General features: G+C 36.4%; 1 protein-coding gene across 4 annotated transcripts in view; it reads right to left on the reverse strand.

Annotated features, from left to right (window-relative positions):
- AP4E1 (adaptor related protein complex 4 subunit epsilon 1) overlaps nucleotides 1–25,051 on the reverse strand; it is a 106,902-nt gene that overhangs the window by 47,465 nt on the left and 34,386 nt on the right. For all 4 annotated transcript variants that reach the window (XM_037833984.1, XM_037833981.1, XM_037833982.1 and 1 more), the window contains 2 exons: nucleotides 23,740–23,906; nucleotides 9,388–9,461 (listed from right to left, as the gene is read on the reverse strand). In XM_037833984.1, the coding sequence (XP_037689912.1) occupies nucleotides 9,388–9,461; nucleotides 23,740–23,906 (241 nt within the window). The remainder of the gene's footprint in view (nucleotides 1–9,387; nucleotides 9,462–23,739; nucleotides 23,907–25,051) is intronic.

Here is a 25,051-nt window from a genome sequence, read left to right on the forward strand (position 1 = left end):
TGTGAGGCTATTTGAGGCTGGTTGGTTTGTCGGATCATCAGTCAATTGACTGCAGCTGACTGATGACTCATCAAGGGGCGTGCTTCCACAGTGAGAGAATGCAATTGGCCGGATTTGGTCCGGGTGATCAGTTGGAGGCTTATAAGCCGGACGGTTAGAGAACCTTCACTTCTTCTTCAGCTGCTCAGTGAAGCTTTTCCTGGGGAGCTCGTCGAAGTTGCCAGTTCGTTTCCTGAGGAGTTCGTCAAAGTTGTTGGTTCGTTTCCTGAGGCGTTCTTCAAAGTTGCCGGTTCGTTTCCTGAGGCGTTCTTCAAAGTTGCCGGTTCGTTTCCTGAGGAGTTTGTCAAAGTTGTCGGTTCGTTTTCCGAGGAGTTCGTCGGACGTCTTCCTTGGAGTTGACAGCTTGTTGACGGCTCTGCAGAATTTGGACTCGTGCGCTCCCGCAGTTGCATGAGTCACTTTTACAATTTGATAATAAGAGACATCTCTCATTGATTCTGTTTCCAAGGAGAACCCTAACTAATACAGTGTCCTAGAAGAAGAGAAGGATAAAGGGCTAGGAAGAGTGTTTCAAGACATAGTTGAGGAAAACTTCCCAAACCTTCTAAATGACATAAATATGCAAATTAAAGATGTCCAATAAACTCCAAATAGAATAAATCCAAATAAACCTACACCGAGACCTATACTGATTAGATTGTCAAAATCTGAAGAGAAGAGAAACCTCTGAAAGCAGCAAGAGAGAAGCAATTCAACACATACAAGGGAAACAACATAAGACTAGGTACTAACTACTCAGCAGGCACCATGGAAGCAAGAAGGCAGTGGTATGACATATTTAAGATACTGAAAGAGAAAAACTGCCAGTCAAGAATTCTTTATCCAGCAAAGCTCTCTTTGAAAATTGAGGGAGAGTTTAAAATTTCACAAACAAATGCTGAGAGAACTTAACAAGACCTGCTCGGCAAGAAATACTAAAGGGAGCTCTACCAGCTGAAAAAAAAAAAATAAAGGAGACACGGTCTGGAAAAGAGCACAGAACTGAAGAGTTATTGGTAAGGGTAACTTAGAGAAAGAAAAAGAGACAGAGAGGTTGAAAAAAAATAGATCTAACAACTAAAAACCAAAGGATAAGATGGCTGGTTCAAGAACTCTCTTCACAGTAATAACTTTGAATGTGAATGGATTAAACTCTCCAATTAAAAGACACAGACTGGTAGAACAGATTAAAAAGTATGACCCATTGAAATGCTGTTTACAAGAGACTCATCTTAGACCCTGCAACAAAAAGAGAAAGTGAAAGGATAGAAAAAAAAATTCGACGCAAACTGCAACCAAAAGAAACCTGGGGTAGCTATACTAATTTCGGACAAAATAGACTTTAAAAGCAAAGATGTCATAACAGACAAAGAAGGACACTATATATTATTAAAAGGGATAATTTACTAAGAAGAAATAACAATCATAAATGTTTATGCACCCAATCAAGGAGCTCCCAAATACGTGAGACAAACACTGGCTAAACTGAAGGGAGCAACAGACACGTATACAATAGTAGTAGTAGAAGTCAATATATCACTCTTTTCTATAGATAGAACAACCAGACAGAGGACCAATAAGGAAACTGAGAACCTAAACGATATGATAAATCATTAGACTTAACATACACATATAAATCATTACATCCCAAAGTACCAGGATATACATTCTTCTTTAGTGACCATGGAATGTTCTCCAGAAAAGATCATATGCTGGGGTACAAAACAAGTCTTAATGAATTTAAAAAGACTGAAATTAGTCAAATCACATTCTCTGACCACAATGGAATGCAACTAGAAATCAACAACCACCAAAGAACCAAACCTTTCACAAAAATATGGAGGTTAAAGAACACACTACAAAACAACCAGTGGGTCAAAGAATAAGTTGGCAATTGTCTAGAGATGAATGAAAATGAGAATACAACATACCAAAACCTGTGGGATGCAGTGAAGGCAGTGCTGAGAGGGAAATTTATAGCTCTAAATGCATAAATCAAAAAGCAAAAAAGAGCTAAAACCAAAGCTCTAACTGAACAATGAAAGAGTCTAGAGAATGATCAGCAAACTAACCCTAAAGCAAGTAGACAAAAAGAAATAACAAAGATTAAATCAGAAAAAAAGAAAAAATGAGCTGGAGAACAAAAAAAGAATAGAGAATAAATAAAACCAAAAGTTGGTTCTTTGAGAAGAGCCACAAGATTGACAGACCCTTAGCTAGACTGACAAAGTCAAAAAGAGAGAAGACCCAAATAAACAGAATCAGAAATAAGGGGATAATTACTACAGATCCCGAAGAAATAAAAAAAAAATCTTAAGAGGATACTATGAACAATTGTTTGCCAACAAGCTAGACAATTGAGAATAGACAATTTCCTGGAAACACATGAAAACACTGGACTGCTTTGAGAAGAAATAGAAGACCTCAACAAACCAATCACAAGCAAAGAGATCCAATCAGTCATCAAAAATCTACCTACGAATAAAAGCCCAGGGCCAGATGGCTTCACAGGGGAATTTTACCAAACTTTCCAAAAAGAACTGACACCATTCGTACTTAAACTCTTTCAAAAAATTAAAGAAAAAGGAACCCTACTTAATTCATTTTATAAAGCTAATATCACTCTAATACCAAAACCAGATTAAAGATATTACATGAAAGGAAAACTAAAGGCCAATCTCCCCAAAGAATATAGATGCAAAAATCCTAAAACAAAATACTTGTGAATAGAATCCAAAAGCACATTAAAAGAATTACACACCATGACCAAGTGGGATTCATTCCTGGCATGCAAGGATGGTTCAACATAAGAAAATGAATTAACATAATTCAACATATTAACAAATTGAAAGGGAAAAATCAAATGATCATCTTGATAGATGCTGAAAAAACGTGACAAAATTCAACAACCCTTTTTGATAAAAACACTTCAAAAGGTAGGGATTGAGGGAACCTTTCTCAACATGACAAATGGCATATATGAAAAACCCACAGCCAGGATAGTAGTCAACGGTGAGCGCCTGAAAGCCTTTCCCCTAAGACTGGGAACAAGACAAGGATGCCAACTGTCACCTGTATTATTCAATATTGTGCTAGAAGTTCTAACCAGAGCAATTCACCAAGACAAAGATATAAAAGGTATTCAAACTGGAAAGGAAGAAGTAAAAATGTCATTGTTTGCAGATGATATGATCTTATATTTGGAAAATCCTAAGATTTCAACCACAAAGCTACTTGAGCTAAGGAAGAAATTCGGCAGAGTGGAAAGATATAAGATTAATGCACATAAATCAGTAATGTTCCTATACCCAAGTAATGACCTAACTGAAGAGGCAATCAAAAAAATAAAAAAAAATTCCATTCACAATAACAACTAAAAAAATCAGCTACCTAGGAATAAACTTAACCAAGGATGTAAAAGACCTCTACATAGAAAATTACAAAATTTTACTGAAAGAAATAAAAAAGGACCTAAATAGGTGGGAAAATGTTCTGTGCTCATGGATAGGAAGACTAAACATTGTTAAGATGTCAATTCTACCCAAAAAGATCTACAGATTCAACAAAATTCCTATCCAAATTCCAACAATCTATTTTGCAGACTTGGAAAAGCTAGTTATCAAATTTATTTGGAAGAGAAAGGGGCCTCAAATTGCCAAAAACATCCTAACAAAGAACAAAGAGGGAGGACTTATACTTCCAGACTTTGAAGCCTACTATAAAGCTACTGTGGTCAAAACAGGATGGTATTGGCATAAAGACAGACATATTGATGAATGGAATTGAATTGAGAGTTCGGAAATAGACCCCCAGATGTACGGTTGACTGATTTTTGATAAGGCCCCCAAATCCACTGAACTGGGACAGAACGTCTCTTCAACAAATGGGGCTGGGAGAACTGGATAGCCATAACCAAAAGAATTAAAGAAGACCCCTACCTCACACCCCATATAAAAATTAACTCAAAGTGGATCAAAGACCTCAATACAACAGACAGTTACCATAAACCTCCTAAAAGATAATGTAGGGAAACATCTTCAAGACCTAGTATTAGTAGATCACTTTTTAGAACTTATACCCAAAGCACAAGCAATGAAAGAAAAAATAGATAAATGGGAACTCCTCCAAATCAAAAGCTTCTGTGCCTCAAAGGACTCTGTCATAAAGGTGAAGAGGCAGCCAACTCAATGGGAGAAAATATTTGGAAACCATATATCTGATAAGAGACTGATATCCAGCATGTATCAAGAAATCCTACAACTCAACAATAATAGTACAAACAGCCCAATTTAAAAAAATGGGCAAAAGTTACAAAAAGACATTTTTCTGAAGAGGAAATACAAATGGCTAAAAAACACATGAAAAAATTTTTCATCTTCACTAGCTATTAGGGAGATGCAAATTAAGACCACAGTGAGTTATCATCTCACACCAATAAGAATGGCTGTCATTAAACAAACAGGAAACTACAAATGCTAGAGAGAATATGGAGAAACTGGAACTCTTACTCATTGCTGGTGGGGAATGTATAATGGTACAGCTGCTGTGGAAGACAGTTTGGTGGTTGCTCAGAAAACTGGTTATCAAGTTAACCTACAATCTGGCAATTCCACTTTTCAGAATATACCCAGAAGATCTGAAAGCAGTGACATGTACAGACATTTGCACACCAATGTTCATAGCAGCATCATTCACAATTTCCAAGAGGTGAAAACAATCCAAGTGTCCTCCAACAAACTAGTGGATAAACAAAATGTGGTATATACATACAATGGAATACTATGCAGCAGTAAGAAGGAACAAGGTCCTGAAGTACGTGACAATACAGATGAACTTTGAAAACATAATGCTGAGGGAAATAAAGCAGACACAAAAGGAGAAATATTGTATGTTATCAATAATGTGAACTCCCTGAACAAGGTGAAATCAGTATTTTATAATGTAGCATATAGGGGACCTTGAGAAAGACAGAAGCTAGTGAAGGGGAAACGATTCCCTAATATGTACAGACATGTTAATGAGGGTGAACTTAGAGGTATGGGAATGGACAGGGGTGATGATGGTCTATTAATAGGATTCTAAGTATCAGGACCATATTGAAGGCAAATATGATCAAAAGTGATTATTAAAAGGCATGTATCCCACAGATTAGCACTACAAACATAAATAGGTATTTACACAATATTTTTCTAAGGTATGACACTGGTACAAAGAGTTAACAACAGATTGATATATGGGAAAATCTACCTCTTGCATACTAGGGACTATATTTAATAGGAATACCTTACTAGTCCCACGCAAATACTAGGGACAAATAATTAGGGGCTGATAAGAGCTTTGAAGTGTTTTGGGTCAAGATAACTGTTTAAAATTGAGAGTGATGATGATTGTACAACTAAGTGAAGATAACGTGAGGCACTGATTGTTCGTCTTGGACAGAATATATACTATGTGAGATTAGGAACCCCGTACTTAATAAGTCAAATCCTTAATAAGTCAAATCTTGAGGCTTGCTCTTGTGAAACTTATGGCTGTAAAGGGGAGGCTAAGCCTACCTATAATTATGCTTAGCAGTGACCTCCAGGGAACCTCTTTTGTTGCCTAGATGTGGCCTTCCTCACTCTAAGCCCAACTCTACGAATAAATTCATTACCCTCCCCCCCTACATGGGCTATGACTCCCAGGTGACTGAGTCTCCCTGGTGATGAGGGACACGGATCCCAGGAATGAGCCTGGTCATAGTACTGAGGGATTGAGAATGTCTTCTTGACCAAAAGGGGGAAAAGAATGTTAACAAAATAAGGTTTCAGTGGCTAAGAAATTTCAAATAGAGTCAAGAGGCTATCCTGGAGATTACTCTTGTGCAAGCTTTAGCTAGATATACCAAATGGCCACAGTACGACAAACCCAAATCATAGTAGTCCCGAAAACCCTAATGAATACCCTGGTCCCTTTCTGTGACTCTATAAAAGTTTCACTCTCTAAGTTTATTTTTCAGAAACTTAAGTCCTCCAGAGTGTTCCTGTGCCAGATAAGTCCAAAATGCAGAGACAAAAGCCTCTTCAAGAATATCAACCAGATGTGTTCCCCTTTCCCATAATGTCAACACCCCTTTTCAATACGAATAAGTTAGGGTGGCACTGTCTACACATCCCCAAAGATCAAGAACGTGATTAAATGAGAGGAAGGGGTAGCAACAGACAAATAGGATTTAACAAAGGATTACAAATACTGAATGTTTATATAAATGTTTATTTATTTACATATATATATTTTTAGTATCCAGGGTATTAGAATAGCTACAAGGAAATAACTAAAATGGTGGAACTATAACGTACAACATTCTTTGAAATGTGCTCTATAGCTACTCATTAAATTGTATCTGAAAGTTATCACCTTTCTGTATACACATTTCAGTAAATACATATACTGAAATGGTAGAACTGTTACCTATAACATTCTTTGAAAGTTCCTATATAACTACTTGTTAAATCGGACTTTGAAGGTTATCACCTTTCTGTACATTTGTTACATTTCACAATAAGGAAATAACTAAAATTGTGGAACTGTAACCCATAACATTCTTTGAAATTTGTTAACTACTTGTTAAATTGTACTTTGAAAGTTATCACTTTCCTGTATATATATTTCACAATTAGAAAATGTGAAAAAAAAATACACATCGAAGTGCCAAGAGGATGACATACTATGAATCCACATGGCAAGAATATAGAAGCTTTGTGTTTGAGACCCTTCCAGACCTTACCCTATGCATCTCTTCTTTTGGCTTCTTCTGATTTGTATTCTTTCTTACTATAATAAAACTATAATCATTAGTATAATACTTTCCTGAGTTCTGTGAATCACTCTAGCAAATTACTGAACTTGAAGAGCTCGTGAGTTCCTCCAAATTAGAAGTCAAGGTGGCCAAGGGAAACCCTGAGCTTATAGCTGGTGTCTAAAGGGCAATCTTATGGAGGATTGTTCTTTACCCGTGGAGATCAGGTAGAGCCAGAATTGGTGTAGTTGGTATCAGAAGATACTGAAGTTATTACAATTCCTTAAAGACAAAGATTATACCTTATACTTCTGTATATCCCCTACACCACTTTATATAATACCTGGCACATGGTAGATACTCAGTAAATATCTTTCATGTGATTTATTTCTTGATGTAAGTTATAATAATGAACCTTTATAAAAAATATGGTTCAGAAAATATTAAGACTGAAACCCAATTAGATAACTAATGAAAGAAAACTAACTTTTCTTTCTTTAATCCAATTAAAATGTATTAATCATCAATTAACCAAGTGGGGATATGGTGGTCAACAAGACAAACACAGTCCCTGCCCTTATGAAGTTTAAAACTTAAAATTCGCACTTTTAAACAGTAAAATAAAGATTTATATTAAGTTTACTAGAGAATACTCTACTATTGATCAACAGAAGCTATAAGGTATGTGTGGCAAGTTGAAATACTAGACTGACAGTCTACAAAGAAATAAATTGTTGTGTTGGTTCAAGGAATCTTAATAAAAATAGGGAATTCTAATGGAGAGCATAACAAATATTTCCTCAGGTATACAGTACTCTCCACATCAAAAGGAATGAATAACAACGGTTGTCTCTAGGAAGGGGAACTAGGTGGTGGGTGATAAAGGTGAAAGGGAGACTTACTGTTCATTGTATATACCCTTGTGTACCTTTTGAATTTTGAACCATGTGCATATATTACCTATTCAAAAAAATAAAAAAATTAAAGCTGAAATGTGAATTATAAAAAAAAATTAGCTTTCTGCAAACATCAAAAAAAAAAGCAGATTTTTAGCTAATTTTAAGCGGAATTCCTTGTGATCCTTTCTAATCCTTATCCTAAACACTGATTATATCCCAATGTTAATTTACTTTAGCTGCCTGGAAAGATTCTGACACTTGTGTGGGTTTTCTAACAGTTCATAGCCAAACCACTAGCTTCATTATGGGTCACCCTTGCCTTCTGGCCCCTTGTTTTCCTCAATGTATATCAGGAACCTAGATAATATCAACTGTTCATTATACTATTACAGTCACAAGGGCAGGGCCTGCACCTACCTTAACTTCCTCTTATCTTCCACACTTAGTATGGAAGAACACACAAATCAATTAATTTTTTCCTCAATCTGAACAAATGAATAAAACACTCAGTGCCTTACTAACCATTTATATATGCAAATATTAATCTATCCTTCAAAGTTTACTATCCCAATTCACTTCCGTGTGCATTATTTTTCCTACATGAAAGTCATGAATACAATCCTTTCTCCTTTTTCCTACTGGATCTTTGTTAAACACTTTTTATTTCAACTAATTAGTTCAATTTCTGCCCTCTAGTCTATCCTACGCTTCTACAACCCTTGTTCTTAAAAATACACATTAGTTTTTTACTGTCTGAAAGAACAAGTAATGCTGTTCATCCCCTACTTCATGGCATTTTACCAGATTGAGAAATGATTTTCTCATTTGAGTCATACCTCTGAATGCCTCTTCTACTACCCTCCCCAAAGCATGCAAAATTCAAACTGCCTCACTTCTGTCTTTTAAGTATCGCCAAAAATCTCAATTTTTCCACTGAGGCTTTCCAGGCTGATCATAAAAGAATTAATAATTCCTCCTCTGGCTAATAAACTTTGACTGTTTTTTATTACTTTCTCACCTCTCTATCCTCCTCCCCCTACTTAATTCTTGTCTCCTATTAGTAACTTATTTCCTCTTAAATGTTACATTCTTAGGAAAACCTTCCTTGTTCTCTCCTCTCACCTAAAACTAGCTGCTATATTCTCCTACAGTGCCCTATGACTCTCTTGTAACATTTACAATACCTGTGCCTTCCATCTATCTAGTCTGTGAGCCCCATGATAACATTGTTTTATTCACAGCTGTATTCCAAGCACTTTGCACAACACCTGACAAATAACAGAAATTTAATAAATATTTGACAACTATTCAATGTAAATGTTTGACAACCAGTTGACAGATTTAAATACTTCAAATGTAAACTTTCACAGAACATGGAACAGAACTACCGGATTAATTTCATGTCAATTAGATGTCTGATAAATGTTTTCAACAAGGAGACAATTATAATAATACATTAAGGTCAATATTGAGAACAATGCCATAATTTCAAATTACTTCTACATATTAATTATTCAATGCTCACATTAAAAGAAATAACAATAACCCAAAGAATCACCTAAAAAATTAATATATAAAACTCAGTCAGAACTTACAGCATTCAGACACAGATTCAGCTGTGATACTACAAAATACCATTAGTCATTAGAATAGCATTTACATGTTACCTACCGTAAGTGACATTGTGATTTAACTCAGCTCTTCGTAAGGATTCATCGAGTACGTCATACATTAAGTCACTTGTCCTGTTCAAAAGATATTTTATTTGCAGTAGAATTATAGTATTCTAACCCAATAAAACATAGTTTTTCAAACTTCTCTCTCTTTAAAACTGAGGATCTACAGAAGAGAAGTGAAAGAAATTCATTTTATGGTGAAGTTATGCAAAGTTCATTTACTGAAGATTTCATTTGCTGTTTTTTCGTGAGTTGAACTACTTTTTTTTAATCAGTGTTGGCTAATCAATGAAATATATATAAGTCAATCAACTCTTTCCTCAATCTATACCTAATTTACATATCAGGTTTCTGTTTGGTTGAACGTACTACCTTTTATAATTTTCTTTGCAATAAGAAAATTTATTAAGATACTTGAGTAATATCTCACATATCCAGATTATTCCACACAGTAAATGACCTGCATTTTAACCAGATAGTTTTTTTAAAGTACTCAAATAGTAGTCTATCCCTGAGCAGCAACTAGATCCTTCAGTAAAAAAATTTTAACTTACTTTCATGCTAAATATAAAGATGTGGTGATGAATGCACAGCTATATGATGATACTATGAACAACTGATTGTACACTTTGGAGGACTGTATGCTATGTGAATATATCTCAATAAAATTGCATTTAAATAAGTACATAAATATAAAAAAATTATATTTTATAGAATTAAATTCATACCATTCATATGTCACTGAGATCATTCATAACAGTAACTGGTTGAGGTAGATACTGTAGGAAAATGCAGTGGAACCTAACACTCTGCCTTTGAGCCTAAAAGAGAAAAGTCCTCTTTAAGAAGCTAATGTGAAAACTATGGCTTCTTTGCTGGGATTTTTGTATATTTTAAAATTCAAAAAACACTAATGAAAAAAATTACCAGCATCATAGGATGTATACATAATAGTTTGGAAGAGAAACTGTGTCGCAAAACTTATAAAAGATCAAAATAATCTGGAATTATATAAATTAGATATGTGTTACATCTCTTTAAGAATACTTCCTGTTTTGAAATACACTGTTAGAAAATTCTATTAGAAGGGCGTATACTTTTAATCTGTCTTGACTGAAGTATAAATATCCAATAATGAGAATCCAGAACCTGAATGATATTCTAAAATCCCTTTTTATTCTGTAAGCATTTCTTCTGCAAGAAATAACCATACAGCAGATATCACCAATCCTCCCCCTAAACAATGTGGCAAGGCTTCCCCTAGATTACAGTCTAGTTTCTCTATTTTAAAAGCCAATGTCTGGCGTAAGAAAGTCATAATTAACCACATGGAATCTGAAAATGTTTAAGGACATGATCAAGCTAGATGTTAATAACCTAAGAAGCACACAGACATAAAACACACAGAAAATATTCAAATTATGGATATAAAATACAATGGAATATCTATAAAATTGTTTTTCCAGTAAATTCTTTCAGTTAAATACTTTAGAATCTTGTTATAAAATAAAACATTTTACTTTGCCATTTTGAGCTAATCATATCCTAAGAAGTATGAAATTCATCTTAATGTAAAATCTCATTAAAGAATTAGACAACAAAGAAGAAAACAATCTAATGTTCTATAACTTTAAAAAAAAAAAAAAAGCACTCTATCTTTATTTATTCATTTAACTGAACCTAACTACTATTCACCTAAGTTCTTTAAAGGTAAAGGGTATCTTACTCATCCTTGTGTGTATTTTCCAAATTCATCCAAAAGGAAAGAAAGAAAGAAAGATATTAGGTAATGAATTTAGTAAATTAATTCACTAAATACCCACAACTTCCTCATGAGATATGATGCCATTAAGTTTTTTTAGACCAATAAGACATAATGCGTTACCACGAAATCAGTTGTTTTAAATCAGAATTCCTGTAAACTCCAACTGGACTCAGGACAGAATAGTTTGGGGCTATGTAAAATAAAATTTAATTAGGACAAAGAGCTTTAATGCGTATATCTGCTCCATCACCTACAGTTTTTACTCTAGTTTCAATTAGGAGTTGAGATTCCCATCACATCAAAGCATAACACTGGAGCCCAATTAGCACTGATAAGGAGCTCACAGGCAGACAGATTCTGACATGAAGTTGGTAAGGCATTTCTAGGAGCAACAGCCTAGAGTAAGTTTCCTCTGGAAAGCCAGTCTAAAGAATTAGAATATAAATGTATGTTACTGCACAAAAGGGGACCATATCTCACAAAGTCAGAACATTAATTAACAAATGCTTTCTTAAGAAAGAAACAGAGGGACATCATCAACATGGCAACATAAGATATCCCCTGAAAAAACCTCCCTAAAGATTCATCAAGTAAAATGACAAATCCCACAAGCTTATAACTCTGGAAGAAAATAGAGATTAGAACAGGATGCCACAAATGCAGAATGGAAGAAAAAGGAAAATATCAGGTAGGAAATTTCTGTCCTGGACCCGCTGGTCCATTTCATCTCCCTCTCAGTCCCATGCAGCTTGGGAGCTGCTCAGAGACAGCAGGCAACAGGGACCCACCTCCCACTGGGAAGAGCAGTGAGAAAACCCCACCCATATCCAGGGACAGGGAGCCAAGTCCACAGAGACCCAGAGCAAAATACAACCCACTGAGAAGTGCTGCATACAAAAGGGCACCAAAGAAGAAAGGGGGGTGGGGCACAAGGTGTGTGTGTGTGTGTGGGGAGAGAGGGGGAGACAGAGAGAGAGAGAGAGATATGGAAGTCTGAACTGGAACGCTCCCCTGTGGGAAAAAGAAGCTATCTCTGCTGGGAGCAAGGGAAGGCAGTGAACCAGGCTTGAATCAAGGTTTTAATTAACTAATTTGGACTACTGAATACAAGCTAGGAGCACATATAACCACAGGGCAAGCAGGAAAGGAACCCTGAGATCTCTCTTGGCAGAGAGTTGGGGCTAACGGAAAAAATAAATAAATAAATAAATAAACTAAATAACAACAGAGGCTTTTGGAGTTGACTGAGCCCTGGAAAAGGGCTGTAACCCAAGAAAAGGGATACACAGACAGGTACCAACTCTGGCTCCTGACTGGTAAAACTAGGAGACTGGCACTAAAAATGGGATTTTTTTCTTCTTTCTTTTTTTAAAACATTCAAAATAGCTCATCAGAGAAAGCCTCAAGCATTTTCAATTGTCAGCTCTGATCCGGACAAGGGTGGAGTTAACATAGGTCTGAGAGACAAAGTAAGGAGTCAAGTGAAGAAGATAATCCCTTAAAGGGCTTATCTTTCCCAAGCAAAGGGGGACAGGGCCCTTATCAAGTGGTAGCCCTCCTTCAGAGAATTCAGGGATTGTGAGGGGAAAAAAAAAAAAAAAACAGAAACAGCATAAGTTTGTCTTAACCATGCCCTGGGCAGAGACAGGGTCTGTTGAGAACTAAAGGCACCACACTTCTTTATGCATGTGGGGAACTGCTGACTGACAAGCACCACCAGCTGGGCAGGAGATGAAAAGCAGAGTCCAGAGGCTGCACAGGAAAGCCTGACAACTTGTGGGGTCTCATCCTCAGGGAAACATCATACTGATTACACCCTCCTCCTGAGACCTGGGCTTGTCTAGTCTAGTAAAAGCTGTTGGGGTCAATCACATCTGCATAGACCCTCTTAAAAAGTTAAAAAAAAAAAGTTTCCATATAGACAAGACAAGAACCGGAATAACAAGACCTCAAAAATTCTGATCACTTAAATGGAAGCTATGCTAGAGGTCTAGAATAAGTTGAACTGAATACCAAAGAACAGGTAGAGAACAAAGCCAACCAACAAAAAAACCCTAGGCAAAAGACTGAAAACAACCTCTAGGAAAAAAAACTAATCAAGGAAACCATATGCCAAGACACCAACAAAAAATCAGGAGTCACACTAGGAAAAACGAAGATATGGCCCAGTCAAAGGAACAAACTAAAACTTCAAATGAGATACAGGAGTTTAAACAACTAATTAAAGATGTTCAAACATGCTAAATCAATCAAAAATCAAATCAATAAGTTCCTGGAAGATATGGCAAAAGTGATCAAGGGTATAAAGAAGACACTGAGCGAACATAAGGAAGAACGCAAAAGTTTGAAAAATCAAATGGCAGAACTTATGGGAATGAAAAACACAATACAAGAGAGGAAAAACACAATGGAAACTTAGAGTTGAAGAGACAAAAGAAATGATTAGTGAACTAAAGGACAGGACATCTGAAATCCTATACAAAAATGAACAGATAGGGAAAAGAATGGAAAAATAAGAGCAGGGTCTCAGGGAATTGAACAACAACATGAAGTGCATGAATATACCTGTCATGGGTGTACCAGAAGAAGAAGACAATGGAAAAGGGGTAGAAAGAATAATGGAGGATAGAATCACTTAAAACTTCCCATCTCTTAGGAGAGACATAAAATTACAGATCCAAGAAGCGCAGCATACCCCAAAGAGAACAGACCCGGGTAGATCTGTGAGATACTAATAAGATTGTCAAATGTCAAAGACAAAAAGAGAATTCTGAAAGCAGCAAGAGAAAAGCGATCCATCACATACAAAGCAAGCTCGATAAGACTATGTGTAGATTACTCAGAAGAACATGGAGGCAAGAAGCCAATAGTATAATATATTTAAGATACTGGAAGAGAAAGCTGGCAGCCAAGAATTCCGTATCTGGCAAAACTGTCCTTCAAAAATGAAAGGGAGTTTAAAATATTTTCGGACAGACACTGAAAGAGTTTGTGAACAAGAGACCAGCTCTACAAGAAATTAAAAAGGGAGCAACAGGCAGATAGGAAAAGACAGGAGAGCAAGGGTTGGATAAGAATATAGAAATGAAGACTATCAGTAAGGGTAAAAAGAGAGAGAGAGGAAAAAAATACAAAATATGTCATATAAAATAAAGAAGACAAAATGGTAGAGGGTAGCACAATATTTTAAGTATACTGAACAAAGCTGAGTATGAGTAGGGTCAGTAGAGGAAAGCTAAGGGTACGTATGACACCAGAAGGAAAGACAAAAGATAAGGACTGGGACTGTATAACTTAGCTAGAATGAACAATGATGGTGATTAAATATAAGAATGCTTTTACATGAAGGAGAACAAATGAATGTCAGCATTGCAAGGTATTAAAAATGGGATGGAATATGGAGAAATACAATCAATGCAAATTAGAGTTTATAGTTAACAGCAACATTGCAATCTGTTTCCATGAAATGTAACAAAAGCTATTATCTTTAGTCTGATTTGCCTTAGTCCTAACCAGAACAGCTTCATTCATATCTTTAACTGAAGTCTGATCTGTATATACAAAAGCTAAATGTCAATAAGAGGGGGATATAAGGGAGAGGTATGGGATTCCTGGTAGTGTTGTGGGTTCTCGTTTTAATTTAGTCTTTTTACTTTTTATATTTTATTCATCATTTTTTTCCCCTCTTCCTTCTTTGCAGAAGATATGGGAATGTCCACATATAGACTGTGATGGTAAACACATAACCACGTGACTATACTAGAAACCCCTGATTACTTACTCAGGATGGATTGTATGGTGTGTGAATAAAACTGTTTAAATAATAAACAGAAAGATACAAGTGCTGGAGAATATGTGGAGAAAGGGATAAACCTATTCACTGTTAGCAGGGAAGTAGAATAGTGCAACCCATCTGGAGGGCAGTGTGGTGGTTCCACATGAGGACAATTATAGGGTTTCCCATATGATCCTGCAACCCTGTTAGGTAAATATTAGAAGAACTGGAAACAAGGACAAGAATGGACATTTGTGTACTGGTATTTATGGAGGCAGTACTCATGATTTACAATGGATGGAAGTGGCCTAAGGTACATCAACTGATGAACGAAAGGGCAAACTGTGGTGTATGCATACAATGGAATACTGAATGCATACAAGAAGGAATGAAGTTGTGAGGCATGCAACTAGATGAATGAACCTTGAGGACAATATGTTGAGTGAAATAAGACAGAAACGAAAAGTCTAATATTATAATACCTCACCTAACATGGACTCAATATAGTGCAAACTCTGAGAACTGAATTCTAGAGCATAGGTTATAAGGGGAAAGCTTATTGTAAAGGTTTTCAGATTTTAAGCTGAACAGCAGTCACATGTATCTCTGAATTGTTATGGTTATTTCTAAATTCTGTGATGCTGGGCTCTTTGTATACAACCTGGTGATTCTGGAACTTCAGGTATCTATGTGCACCTGAGACTCAAAGCTCGAGTTCTACAGCTATGAGAGTCAGTATTACTCCACACAGCAATTGTTAAAAAAGCTGAACAACAGATCAGACTTCAATTAAAGATACAAATAAAGCTATTCCGGTTAGGAGTAAGGCAAATCAGACTAAAGATTAAAGGAAGATATTGACAGTGTTTTAAAATGTCAAACTTCTGTGTGAGACCACATGAAGAGATGCCTACTTGGTGCAAAATTTTTATCTACTGAAGCACACTATCAAGTTTAACTTGTATGGTCAGTTTATTCAAACATCATAACTACATGGAACCTTGAATAGAGAGTGAGATCTTGTTGGTTTGTACAGGTTAGTGTGATGCCATGATTCATCCCAGAGTAATGTGGGCAAAGAATAAAAAAGGATTTGTAAAGACACCTTCAGGGATTGGGGGAAAATGCAGAAATATTAAACTTCCCCATCTGGGGAATTCCTGATATTCTTGCAAGCATTGGGGACTACCAATTTAATAGGCAAAGCCCTCAACCTTGGGGCTTGCCCTTATGAAACATATTCCTGCAAAGGAGAAGCTGAGCCTATTTATAACTTTGCCTAAGAGTCACCCCCAGGGAACACCTTTTGTTGCTCAGGTGTGGCCTCTCTCTTTAAGCCAACTCTGCAGGTAAAATCACTGCCCTCACTGCTACATGGGATATTACTCCCAGGGGTGTAAGTCTCCCTGGCAATCTGGGACATGACTCCCGGGGATGGACCTCGCCCTGGCATCATGAGAATGAGAAAGTTTTCTTGGACCAAAAAGGGGGACGAGTAATGAAACAAAATAGCGTTTCAGTGGCTAAGAGATTAGAAATAGAGTCGAGAGTCATTCTGGAGGTTATTTTTATGCATTATATAGATATCCTTTTTTAGTTTTTAGTATATTGGAATAATTAGAGAGAAATACCTGAAACTGTTAAGCTGTAGTACAGTAGCCTTGATCCTTGAAGATGACTGTGTAACTATATAGCTCTTAAGGTGTGTCTGTATAATTGCCAAAAACCTTGCAACTGATATTCCCTCTATCCAATGTATGGACACATGAGTAAGAAAACAAATAAATAATAGGAGGGTTAAGGGGTATGGGATGTTTTGTGTGTGTGTATGTACGCGCTTTATTTTTATTTTTATTCTTATTTTTATTTTCTTTTGAGTAATGAAAATGTTCAAAAACTGATTGTTGATGAATGCATAACTATATGGTGATACTGTGAACTACAGATTATACACTTTTGATGAATATCTGGTATCTGAATGTATCTCAATAAAACTGATTGAAAAAAAAAACCTGCAGCTGGAAAGTGCTGCACTCACTCAATCCAGTTTTTGATAACTGGACCACCTGAAAGAAAAAGGAACTTTTCTAGAGTGACCCACCTTTCTGGATTGACCGCATCTGGATCCCGGAGACAGAATACCCTATAGGTGAAGAAACTGGAGGCAGAAAAGCCTCATAGAGGGAAAAATAAAAAGGGAAGGCAGGAGGAGTGGGGTTAAACTGAACTGCTGTAAGACAGGAGGGTCCCAAAACTGCAAAGAATCAGAAAAACAGGACACTGAGTCAGAGACAATTTAAAGAAATCACACGAGCTGAGGAGAAAATTCTACACAAAAACAAACAAAACAGATCAAGACTCCTGGAGAAGTATCAGAGGAAAGGAAGCTTCCTCCCAGAGGTGAAACCATTACACAAAAAGCACAATCCAAAAAATTGTAACTCATATCCAGGGCAAGAATAAGATGATGAGCTGAGATAATCAGTTAAACAGGGAGTTTTCTAAGGACCTAAAATAAGTTGGACATAGCATCAAGGAAGAAACTTAATAAAAAGCCAATCAAGAATACAACCCTAGAAAAGGGGGAGAAACTGACCTTCAGTGTTAACTCATCAAGATAATCAGATGCCTAGACATCAGAAAAAAATTACAAGCCATACTAAGAAACAGGAAGATATGCCTCAATCGAAGATAAGGCTCAATCAAGGGAATAAATTAAAATTTCGGAAGAGACACAGAACTTAGAGCGACTAATCAAAGAAGTTTGAACAAATCTCCTAAGTCAATTAAAGGAGATGAAGGAAAATGGGCAAAAACATAAAGGATATTAAAAAGACAATGTGTGAGCATAAAAAAGAATTTGAAAGTACAGAAGAAACATAAGAGAAATTATGAGGATGAAAGGAACAATAGTTGAGTTTAAAAATACACTAGAAGGGGGCAGGGCAAGATGGCGGAGTGGTGAAGTGTGGAATTTAATCACTCCCCCAGGGTGGCTGGTAATTAGCCAGGAACTGTATGAAATAGCATTCTCAGGGTCTCCAGGGACCAGTCATACATTGCACACTAGCCTGGAGAAAGTGGAACAGCTGAGGTCGCAGCAAAATTTAAAGCCTCAGATATTAGCAACTGACTCCTGAACAGAGGCAAGGGAGAGCTGAAATAGATCTGACAGACAAAGCAATCAACCTATTGGGGGAGACAGTTCCCAAAAGGGCATAACTCCCTCCAAAAAGGGGGGTGTGGACCAGCTCAACTGGCAGCCTCCTTCAAAGAACTCAGACCCTAAGGGCTGGAATTCAGAAACTAGCTTCAGTCAGCCATGCTCCCGACAGGTCAGGGTCACAGGGAGAACTAAAGGCTCCACGCCTCCTCACACTGGTGTGGGGAGCCGCGGGCTGGCAAGCGCCACCTGCTGGACAGCATAGGAAAAGCATACAGTCTAAAGGCCTCACAGGAGATTCTCATTCTCAGGGAAACTCCACACCCTCCTCCTGAGACCTGGGGCTCTCTGGACTGGGAAAACCTGACTGGGGTTGACCATATCTGAGGAGACCCTCTTACAAAAAAGCTACATAGAGGCAAGACAAGAAACAGAAAAACAAGAGGTAAAAAAACTCTGATCAATTAAATAGAAACTAAGTTAGAGATCTAGAATAAGTTAAACTGAACAAATGTTAGAGAACAAAGCCAACCAACAAGAAAACTCTAGGTAAAAGAGCGAAAATGAGCTCCAGGATAAACTAATCAAGAAAATCAGATACCTAGACAGCTTAAGATAATGAGCCATACTAGGAAACATGAAAATAGGACAAGCCAAAGGAACAAACTAATAGTTCAACCGAGATACAGGAGTTGAGACAACTAATCCCAAATCAATTCAATGAACTGAGGGAAGATATGGCAAAAGAGATGAATGATATAAAGAAGACACTGGGTGACCATAAAGAAGAATTTGTAAACTTGAAAAAACAAATGGCAGAACTTGTGAGAATGAAGAACACAATGGAGGAGATGAAAAAAACAATGGAGGGATACAACCGTAGAATTGAACATGCAGAAGAAAGGATCCGTGAATTGAAGACAAGACATTTGAATTCAAACACACAAAAGAACAGATGGTGAAAAGAACGGAAAAATATGAGGGAGCTGACTGACAACATGAAGCACAAAAATATACGTGTTAGGGGTGTCCAAGAAGGAGAAGAGAAGGGAAAAGAGGCAGAAAGAATAACAGAAGAAATATTAACTGAAAATTTCCCAACTCTTAAGAAAGACAAAAAACTACAGATTCAAGAAGTACAGCGTACCCCAAACAGAAGAGATCCCAATAGACCTACTCCAAGGTACTTAATGATCAGATTGTCCAATGTCAAAGACAAAGACAGAATTCTCAAAGCAGCAAGAGAAAAGCAATTCATCACATACAAGGGAAGCTTGATAAGACCATGTACAGATTTTTCCACAGAAACCATGGAGGCAAAAAGACAGTGGTATGATATATTTCAGATACTGTTAAGAGAAAAACTGCCAACCAAGAATTCTATACCTAGCAAAACTGTCCTTCAAAAATAAGAGAGAGATTAAAATATTTTCAGACAAATAGACACTGAAAGAGTTTGTGAATAAGGGACCAGCACTAAAAGAAATACTAAAGGGAGTGCTACAGGCTGATGGGAAAAGACAGGAGAGAGAGGTTTGGAGAAGAGTGTAGAAATGAAGTTTATCAGGAAGGGTAAAAGAAGAGAGAGAGAAAAAATAAGACATGATATACAAAATCCAAAAGACAAAATGGTAGAAAAAGGTACTGCCCTCACAGTAATAACATTAAATGTTAATGGATCAAATTCCCCAATAAAAAGACAAAGACTGACAGAATGGATAAAAAAACAGGACCCATCTATAAGCTCTCTACAAGAAATTCACCTCAGACACAAGGACAAAAATAGGCAGAAAGTGAAAGGCTGGAAAAAGATATTTCATGCAAACAACCAGAAAAAAAGTGAGAGTAGCTGTATTAATATCAGACAAATTAGACTTCAAAAGTAAAACAATTAAAAGAGACAAAGGATACTATGTATTAATAAAAGGGTCAATTCATCAAGAAAATACAACAATATAAATATTTATGCACCAAGCCAGAGTGCCCCAAAATTCATGAGGCAAACACTGAGAATACTGAAAGGAGACGTAGATACCTCTACAATAATAGTTGGAGACTTCAATATACCACTCTCATCAACGGATACAACACCTAGACAGAGGATCAATAAGGAAACGGAGATGTTGAATGGTATGATAAATGAACTAGACTTGACAGACATTTATAGAAACTTACACCCCACAGCACAGCAGCAGAATACATATTTTTCTCAAGTGCTCATGGAACATTCTCTAGGATAGACCACATGTTGGGTCACAAAGTAAGTCTCAACATATTTAAAAATATTGATATTTACAAAACACTTTCTTGGATCATAATGGAATGAAGTTGGAAATAAATAACAGGCAGAAGATAGTAAAATTCACAAATGTATGGAGGCTAAACAACACTCTTAGAAAACCAGTGGGTAAAGGAAGAAATTACAAGAGAAATTAGTAAATACCTTGAGACAAATCACAATGAAAATACAACATATCAAAACTTATGGGAGAAGAGAGAGCAAAAATTGAAGAATTAACTGTTCACCTGGAGGAATTAGAGAAAGAAAACAAACTAACCCCAAAGCAGACAGAAGGAAAGAAATAACAAAGGCTAGAACAGAAATAATGAAATTGAGAGCAGGAAAACAATAGAATCAACAAAACCAGAAGTTGGTCCTTTGAGAAAATCAATAAAACTGATGGACCCCTAGCTAGGCTAACCAAAAAAAAGGGGGGAGGGGATGCAAATAATGACAATCAGAAACGGGAAAGGAGACATTACTACTGATTTTGCAGAAATAAAGGAGATAATGAGAGGATACTACAAGCATCTATATGCTAATAAACTAGACAACTTAGACAAAATGGACATCTTCCTAGAAAAGCATAAACAATCAACATTGACTCAAGAAGAAACAGGAGACCTCAACAAACCAATCAAAAGTAAAGAGATTGAGTCAGTCATCAAAAAGCTCCCAAAAAAGGAAAGCCCAGGACCAGATGGCTTCACATGTGAATTCTACCAAGCATTCAAGAAAGAATTAGTACAAATCCTGCTCAAACTTGTTAAAAAAATTGAAGAGGAGGGAAAGCTATCCAATTCATTCTATGAAGCTGACGTCACCCTAACACCAAAATCAGACACAGATAACACAAAAGAAAGAAAATTACTGACCAATCTCTTTAATGAATACAGATGCAAAAATCCTCAACAAAATACTCACAAATTAAATCCAGCAGCACATTAAAAGAATTAAACACCACGACCAGGTGTGTGATTGTGAAAATCTTGTGGCTCACCTTTTATCCAGTGTATAGACTGATGAGTAGAAAAATGGAGACAAAAAGTAATTGAAAAATAGGGTGGGATGGGGAATGGGATGTTTCAGGTGTTCTTTTTTATTTTTATTCTTATTTTTTTGGAGTAATGAAAACATTCAAAAATTGACTGTGGTAATGAAACACAGCTATAAAATGGTACTGTGAACAACTGATTGTACACTGTAGATGACTGTGTAGTATGTGAATATATCACAATAAAACTAATTAAAAAAATAAAGCATAATGAGATATCATTTCACACCTACTAGAATAGCTACTATCAAAAAATCAGAAAACTACAGGTATTGGAGAGGATGTAGAGAGACTGGAATACTCATTCACTGCTGGTAGGAATAAAAAGTGGTGCAACCCCTGTGGAAAAGTTTGGCAGTTCCTCAGGAAGCTAAGAATAGAATTACCATATGATGAGGCAATCCCACTACAAGGTATATACCCAGAAGAATTGAGAACAGGGACTCAAACAGGTATTTGCACACTGATATTCACAGTGGCAGTATTCACAACTGCCAAAAGACAGAAATGACTCAAGTCCCAACTGTCCATCAAAAGATGAATAGATAAACAAAATGTGGTATATACCTACAATGGAATATTATTCAGCCATGGAAAAGAATGAAGTCCTAATACGTGCAACAATATGGATGAAGCTTGAGGGCATTATGCTGAGTGAAATAAGCTAGACTCAAAAGGACAAATATTGTATGAACTCACTGATATGAACTAATTATCTATAAGCAAACTCATAGATTCTAGAATACAGTTTACTAGGGCATAAATTGGGATTAGAGAATGGGGAGTTGAAGCTTTATACAGAATTCCTATTTAAATTGAATGTAAAGGTTTGGAAATGGATGGTGATGACGATAGCACATTACTGTGAGTATAATTAACAGCACTGAATTATATAAGTGAACGTGATTAAAAGGGAAAACTTTAGATAGTGTATGTCACTAGAATGAAAATTAAAAGATAAAGAAAAGACTGTCTAACATGGTGAACCCTACCGTAGAAAACAGACTATACTTTATAGTAAAAATATAAGAATGTTCTTTCATCAGTTATAACAAATGTACAACAGTATACAAGCTTTTAATAATAGGGTGGTATATATGGAAAAAAACACACCTAATGTAAACTATGGACTAGAATGAGTACTATTTTAATAATTTTTCATCAGTTGTAACAAAGGCAACTAATATTTTAAAAATATTAGTAGAATTACAAAAAAGTGCTACCATCAACTTTGAAATGTTCCACACCAATGCAAGGTGTTGGTGGTGGGATGGTGATTAGGAATCCTGTATTTTATGCATGACCAGTCTATAAACTCATAACTTCTCTAATAAAAACAGTAAAAACAAAAAGAAAGCATATCAGGGACAGTGGATACAAAGAAACTTGAGCTATGGTTCTTGCTTTCAAAGGAACTGAAATCTAGTTAGACTTGCTCTCAAATAGTTCACCCATGCACACATACACATATATACACCTGAAAATGATAAAGTAAATGTAAGTAATTGATGAATCTAAGCACAAGATATAAAGGAATTTCTTGTACTATTCTTGAAACTTTTCCATATGTTTGAAAAATTATAGAAAGATAAAAAATTTTCAAAAATACATATAGTTAGAAAGATACCCATAAAAAATTAATGTAAGTTATTGCCCAAAAGAGCAATTCAGAATAATGAATTCAGAAGGTGAAGTGCTCACATCCAACTAAAGCAAGGGTCAGCAAACTATAGCCTGCAGGCCTAATCTCGACCACCCGTTTTTGTATGGCTGGCTAAAAGCTAAGAATGGTTTAAACAGTTTAAATGATTGGGGAAAAATCAAAAGAATAATAATATTTCATGACATAAAGATGATAAGAAATTCAAGTTTGAGTGCTCATGAAAACTCTTGTTTGGAACACAGCCATGCTCATTTGTTCACATATGATCATGGCTGCTCTCATGCTACAACAGCAGAGTTGAATAACTGCAACAGACAACATATGGCCCACAAAACCTAGAATATTTATTATCTTACCCCTTAAAGAAAGCTGCAGATCCCTGAACTAACATGATTAAGAAAGTTTCACAGAGGAGATGAAGCTTCAGAAGTACCTTTAACAACAAGCAGGATTTAGATTAGCAGAAAGACAGGATTATCCCAGCAACCTGGAAGAATTTATAGATTTCTTAAAGTGGTTTATTTATCACTGTTTAGTCAATTAAGCATTAAGAGAATTTGGCTTATCACAAAACCTCTAAGTGGCTAAAACACTGGTCTATCATGCGTTATGGAGTCATTAAGTAAAATTACTTAAAATAGTTTACCTTTGATCATCTTTTCCTAGAAGTGCTAGTATTCTTAGGAGTTGAATTTGTAACCAGGGTGCTGGCACACTGTGATAACTGAAATCTACAGGGAGTTTTCCTCCAACTACTTGCTTCAAAATTGTCACAAAACTCCCAGTCAAGTCTTTAAATCCAGATGAATTCTCCTACATCCAAAAAAGAAAATAAAAATAAAAAAAACATTCTTTTAATAATAATTTCTTAACAAAAGTAAAATAGACCTGTTTGAAATACTTTAATCTACTTAACAAAAAGAGCATCACTTAATACATGCTCACTTAGAAGTTTCATTTTTGCATTTAATCAGTTCTCCAATTTGTACAATTTATTCCATGATGAAACTCTTCCAGTTACCTAATTCAAAGTTTGCCTGCTAAAAATACTTAACAATACAGTATTTAAACATATTTGTATTTCTAAATGAGGTGCTTTGATTATCTATATGACTGACCTCTTAGAATGGGAAAATTAAATACACATTCCTCTAACCAAACATTAATATTCTTCTTTGTAATTTTCATTATGCATCAAGGGCAAATTTTTGGAAAGAAAATAATAGTTCTTTCAAAGTTTAGTAGATGTTAGAGGGAAAATAAAATTTAGGACTTCCAGGAAGATAGCAGAGTAAGAAGCTTCTGGGCTCACTTCTCTCCCAAAAACAACTAACAGACAGGCAGAAACTATCTGATACAACTGTTCTGGGGCTCTGGAGACCAGGGGAGTCCTGCACAACATCCAGGGAAGAGTGGGACTATGAGACTGAGAAACTGCAGCGAAAAACTGTGATAACTTGCATGGCCAAGGCTCCTGGCACCCATCCCCTACTGTTGAAGGAAGCAGCTTTGGGTCAGCCTGATCCCTGCCTGGAGGACTGCTGCGGATGGGGAGAGCCAAAGAAGCTCTCCTCCTTAAGATTAGAGGGGGACACAGCCTATTTCTGAGCCAGCTATAGCCAGCAAATTTAGACCACTCAGTCCCAATGCATTAGCCCTACCTGGACAGGCGCCACTCATGCCACTGTTAGCACCTGCATCAGAGGTGGAACTTCCAAAGGGCTAAAAATACCCTGCCTTCTTAGGGCAGCAGGAAATTGGTTGCCGAAGAGTGTATGTTGCGCAGGCCAGGAAAGCACACCTTCAGGGAACCATCAAAAAGCCTTCTTGCAAAGAGTGCAATCTGCTGGGCAAGCCAGGAAAGCACACCCGTGGGGAGCTAAAATAAAGGCTTTTTTTGCATCTATCCTGACCCTCTCCCCAATGCCCACTAGAATTGGTCTGTGCCCACAGCATGG

Source organism: Choloepus didactylus, chromosome 4 (assembly GCF_015220235.1).
Source record: "Choloepus didactylus isolate mChoDid1 chromosome 4, mChoDid1.pri, whole genome shotgun sequence".
NCBI lineage: Eukaryota > Metazoa > Chordata > Mammalia > Pilosa > Megalonychidae > Choloepus > Choloepus didactylus.